Source organism: Penaeus chinensis, chromosome 8, assembly GCF_019202785.1.
Source record: "Penaeus chinensis breed Huanghai No. 1 chromosome 8, ASM1920278v2, whole genome shotgun sequence".
NCBI classification, from domain to species: domain Eukaryota; kingdom Metazoa; phylum Arthropoda; class Malacostraca; order Decapoda; family Penaeidae; genus Penaeus; species Penaeus chinensis.
This window is the reverse complement of record NC_061826.1, coordinates 34,269,273-34,274,451: the sequence shown is the minus strand read 5'-3', so window position 1 is coordinate 34,274,451 and position 5,179 is coordinate 34,269,273. Positions and strand designations below refer to the sequence as shown.

The 5,179-nt window shown below is 46.4% G+C and overlaps 1 protein-coding gene across 11 annotated transcripts in view; it reads right to left on the bottom strand.

Annotated features, from left to right (window-relative positions):
• Positions 1–3,718, bottom strand: part of LOC125028317 (calcium-dependent secretion activator-like) — a 127,270-nt gene extending 123,552 nt beyond the window's left edge. For all 11 annotated transcript variants that reach the window (XM_047617779.1, XM_047617781.1, XM_047617788.1 and 8 more), the window contains exon 1: positions 3,663–3,718. In XM_047617779.1, coding sequence (XP_047473735.1) covers positions 3,663–3,690 — 28 coding nt within the window. In that variant the 5' untranslated portion in view covers positions 3,691–3,718. The remainder of the gene's footprint in view (positions 1–3,662) is intronic.
• Positions 3,719–5,179: the final 1,461 nt, after the last annotated feature.

The window sequence follows — 5,179 nt, the reverse complement described above, 5'->3', positions numbered from 1 at the left end:
ACCGGTTTCAACATGACGGGAGGTGACAGAGACGGCGCGAAGAGGATATTGATGATCAGAGCAGCGAGGAAGAGGAAGAGGGAGATAGGTGGGGAAGGAAGGGGGGAGAGAAAGAGGATGATTGGTGAGAAAGGAAGTAGGAAGAGGAAGAGGAAGATTGGTGAGAAAGGAAGTAGGAAGAGGAGGAGGAAGAGGGAGATAGGTGGGTAAGGAAGGGGGAGAGAAAGAGGAAGATTGGTGAGAAAGGAAGTAGGAAGAGGAAGAGGAAGATTGGTGAGAAAGGAAGTAGGAAGAGGAGGAGGAAGAGGGAGATAGGTGGGTAAGGAAGGGGGAGAGAAAGAGGAAGATTGGTGAGAAAGGAAGTAGGAAGAGGAAGAGGAAGATTGGTGAGAAAGGAAGTAGGAAGAGGAAGAGGAAGAGGAAGAGGGAGATAGGTGGGTAAGGAAGGGGGAGAGAAAGAGGATGATTGGTGAGAAAGGAAGTAGGAAGAGGAAGAGGAAGAGGAAGAGGGAGATAGGTGGGTAAGGAAGGGGGAGAGAAAGAGGAAGATTGGTGAGAAGGGAAGCAGGAAGAAGAAGATAGGTGGGTATGGTAGAGGAAGAGGGGGATAGGTGGGTAAGGAAGGGGTAGAGAAAGAGGAAGATTGGTGAGAAAGGAAGTAGGAAGAGGAAGAGGAAAATAGGTGAGGAAGGAAGAGAAAGGGGAAGATAGGTGGGAAATGAAGGGGAAGCGAAAGAGAAATATCGGTGAGAAGGGAAGTAGGAAGAGGAGGAAGAAGATAGGGTGGAAGAAAGAGGAAAAAAATAAGGTGACACGGACGAGGCAGAAAACGGAGAGGAGGATAGTTAAAGGGGAAGAGGAGGTTAGTGAAAGGAAGAGGATAATAATGAAAGAGGAAGAGAATGAGAGTTGGAAAGGAAGAGGAACAGGAGTGGAAGGGTATGAGGACGATGAGTGGGTAGAGGAAGAGCAAGAAGAATAAAAGAGGAAAAGGAAAGGAGAAGAACGGAAGAAAGGGAAATGAGAATAAGTGAGAGAGGAATAAAAACACGAATGCAAGAGAAAAAAAAAAGAGCGGAATACAAGAAAGGAAATTCATAGCGGAACGAAAATAAAAAAGAAGATAAAGAAGAAGAAGAAGCAGGACACGTGATAAAAAGGAAATACAGTAAAAGAATAAACAGAAATCCTTGCAGTCTGATCACCGCTTACAAGGTTAAGGGAAAAAAGATGGCAGAGAAGAACAGGAATTGGGAGGAACTGGGAAATCATGGTATTTGCACGACCGGAAGAAGCGTTTCATGGGAGAAGAAGAGGAAGAAAGAGGTCATGAAGAAATGGGGACAGCGAGGTAGTCTGTCTGTCTGTCTGTCTGTCTGTCTGTCTGTCTGTCTGTCTGTCTGTCTGTCTGTCTTCCTGTCTGCCTGTGTCTGTCTGTCCGTCCGTTCGTCTGTCTGTGTGTCTGTGTGTGTCTGTGTGTGTGTGTCTGTCTGTCTGTCTGTCTGCCTGTGTCTGTCTGTCCGTCCGTTCGTCTGTCTGTGTGTCTGTGTGTGTCTGTGTGTGTGTGTCTGTCTGTCTGTCTGTCTGTCTGTCTGTCTGTCCGTCCGTCCGTCCGTCCGTCCGTCCGTCCGTCTGTCTGTCTGTCTGTCTGTCTGTCTGTCTGTCTGTCTGTCTGTCCGTCCGTCCGTCCGTCCGTCCGTCCGTCCGTCCGTCCGTCCGTCCGTCCGTCCGTCCGTCCGTCCGTCCGTCCGTCCGTCTGTCTGTCAGTCTCGGTCTCACTCGGTCTGAACCGTATTCATGTTGATAAATAAAGAATAGGTATGAATGAGAATGAGTATTTTAACAATACAAGAGATGTATTTAACCGATTATATCTTCGTCAGAAATACATGTATATGTGGTGAAGATATAATCAAGACTGGTTAAATACATCTCTTGCATTGTGAAAATATCCATTCTCATTCATATCTTTTCTACTCTCTCTCTCTCTCTCTCTCTCTCTCTCTCTCTCTCTCTCTCTCTCTCTCTCTCTCTCTCTCTCTCTCTCTCTCTCTCTCTCTCTCTCTCACTATCTATCTATCTATCTATCTATCTATCTATCTCAATCCCTGTATTCTTCTAGCTCTCTATCTCCCTTTCCTTCTGCCTCTCCCTCTCCCTCTCCCTCTCCCTCTCCCTCTCCCTCTCCCTCTCCCTCTCCCTTTCCCTCTCCTTCTTCCTTCTTCCTCTCCCTCTCCCTCCCACCCCTTCCTCTATCCCAAAAGCTTGCATTAACGTGCTTGTGCTTGCGATTTTATGAGTGCTTTGTCTACACCAGATTACAACTGCAACGAGAATAACCTCCGTCTTCTAAATGCGTTTAATTCTTCACAATTATTATCTATTTCCCTCCTCTTCTATTCTTTATTATTCTTTCTTATTTTTTATTATTATATATTTTCTCTTTCTTTCTCTTTTATTCTTTCTTTCTTCTCTAGGTCTGAACATTCACTACAAAGAACGATATAAGTTTAGTACTTGGTTGGCTAAGTTCAGATGATGTCTAAGTTTTCTTAAAGTTTTCCAAATAGCGTGTTTGCTGGCTCCGACATAGCGACAAAAAAGTTTAATGAATTTGCTCTGAGATATGTGTTTATTAGATGAAAGTTCAGATTTCTCTCCTGTAAAAAAGGGGGGGGGGAGGTGTGTATATATTCTGACGTGGAAGATGAAAGATGGGTCTACACTTAAACACGCACTTATAAATGTTTACTTTTCACTCACTCTCTTTAATCTATCTCCTTTTCTCTTTCTCTTTCCTTCCGTGTCTTTTTCTCATCTCTCTCTTTCTTTCCTTCTCTTCGCTCGCTCGCTCTCACTTTCGCTCGCTCGCACTCACTTTCGCTCTCTCTCTCTCTCTCTCTCTCTCTCTCTATCTATCTATCTATCTATCTTCTATCTATCTATCTATCTATCTATCTATCTATCTATCTATCTCTCTCTCTCTCTCTCTCTCTCTCTCTCTCTCTCTCTCTCTCTCTCTCTCTCTCTCTCTCTCTCTCTCTCTCTCTCTCTACTCTTATATCTTCTTATATCTTCTCTTATCTCCTCTACTCTATTCTACTCTACCCTTCTTTTCTTTGATCTTCCCTTCCTTTTCCTCTTCCGTATCTATCTACCTATCTACCTATCTTTCCATTCTCCCTCTCCCTCTCTCTCCCTCTCTCCCTCTCTCCCTCTCTCCCTCTCTTTCCCTCTCTCTCCCTCTCTCTCCCTCCCTCCACCCTTCTATCTATCAAGCTGTTTCCGCGCCCCTCTTCCGCACACAAAGCCCTCCCTTCCAGCCATCTCTCCCGGCACTTCTATTCGACAAAACGCCTCAATCTCGAGTTGCACAGCCTAGGTTATCAGCGCAAACTTTAGTTATTACATTTCCTAAGTTTGGAAAACCCAAGAGTTCCTTTCGGAGAAGATATCGCTTATATATATATATATATATATATATATATATATACATATATATAAACACACACACACACACACACACACACACACACACACACACACACACACACACACACACACACACATCCCCATACCATACACAACATACCTACCCCACCCTCCCCTCAACCCCCCCCCCCATACACACCATAACGAAACCGTCACTGGAATCGACTTACCTTTGATGATCATGTCGAACTTCGCCATCCAGGAGGTCAGGACGGTCTCTTGCTTAACCCGTGGGATTTTGGGGCCCATTTGGAAAAAAAAAAAAATGGAAGAGAGTGGGGAGAGAAGGAGGAGAGGGGGAAAAAGGGGGGGGAGGGGGGAAGAGAGAGGAGAGAGAGTTTGGGAGAGAAAAGGAGATGGGAGGAGAGAGAGGGGAGAGAAGGGGGGGAGAGAGAGGAGAGAGAGGGAGAGAGGGGGATAAGGGAAAAGGAAGAGAGGGGGAGAGAGAAAAGGAAAAAGGGGGGGAGGAGGGGGAAGGAGAGAAAGGGAGGGGCGAAAAGGGAGAGAGGAGAGGAGAGGGAGAGGTTTTTGAAAAGAAAAGAGAGAGAGAGAGGAAGGGGGGAGATGAGAGGAGAAGAGATAGGGGATGGGGAGAGAGAGGGAGAGGAAAATAATGGGCGAGAGAGAGAGAGAGAGAGGGGGAGATGAGAAAAAGAGAGGAGAGAGAGAGAGAGAGAGATAGGGAGAAGAGAGGGAGAGAGAAAGAGGGCGAGAGGGAAAAGAGAGAAAAGAGAGGGGGGGGGAAAGGGGGAGAGAGAGTTGACGAGAGAGAGAGGAGAGAGAGAAGGAGAGGAGAGAGAAGGAGAAGAGAGAGGAGGGGAGGGGAGAGGATAGGGGGAGAGAGGGAAGAGAGAGAGATATAAGGGGGGGAGGTGGGAGAGAGAGAGAGAAGAAGGGGGGGGAGAGAGGGAGGGGGGAAAGAGGGGAGAGAGGGGAGAGGGGAGAGAGAGGAGGAGAGGGGGGGGAAGGAGAGAGAGGAAATAGGCAGAGGGAGAGAGAGGAGAGAGACGAGGAGAGAGGAGAGAGAGGAGGGGAGAGGGGAAGGGGGAGAGAGGGGAGAAAAGAGAGGAGAGAGAGAGAGGAGAGAGAGAGAGAAAAGGGGAGAGAGGAGAGGAGAGAGAGAGACAGAGGGAGACAGGGGAGGCAGAGAGAGAGAGACAAAAGGGGAGAGAGAGAGAGAGGAGAGAGACAGAGAGGGGAGGGAGAGGGAGAGAGAGTGAAGAGAGGAAAGAGAGAGAGGTAGAGAGAGAGAGAGGGGAGGGGAGAGAGAGGAGAGAGAGAGAGAGAGAGAGAGAGAAATACTAATAATAATAAATGGAAGGGAAAATGGGTATTATTGCAATAGGTAAATGGGAATGGTAGGGGTGGGAGATAAGTGCGAGAGGGAAGAAGGGGGAAAGAAAATTTTTAAAAGTGAGAAAAAATTAAATTAAAATTTAAAAGGGTAAAAAAAAGAAGAAAGAATGTAGGGAAAAGAAAGAAAAAAATGTCGGAGAAAGAAATGGTATAATAAGGAATAGAATCGGGGGGGGGGGGGTGATGGGGCATCGAAAAAAAAAAAAAAGATTAAAAAGAAAAAGATGATAGGTGATTTACTCCCTTCCTTTAAAATTCCTTTCCCTTCCATTCATCCTCTCTCCCTTCCTTTTTCCCACCTTCCCTTTCCTACTTTTCCTCCTCCCTTCTC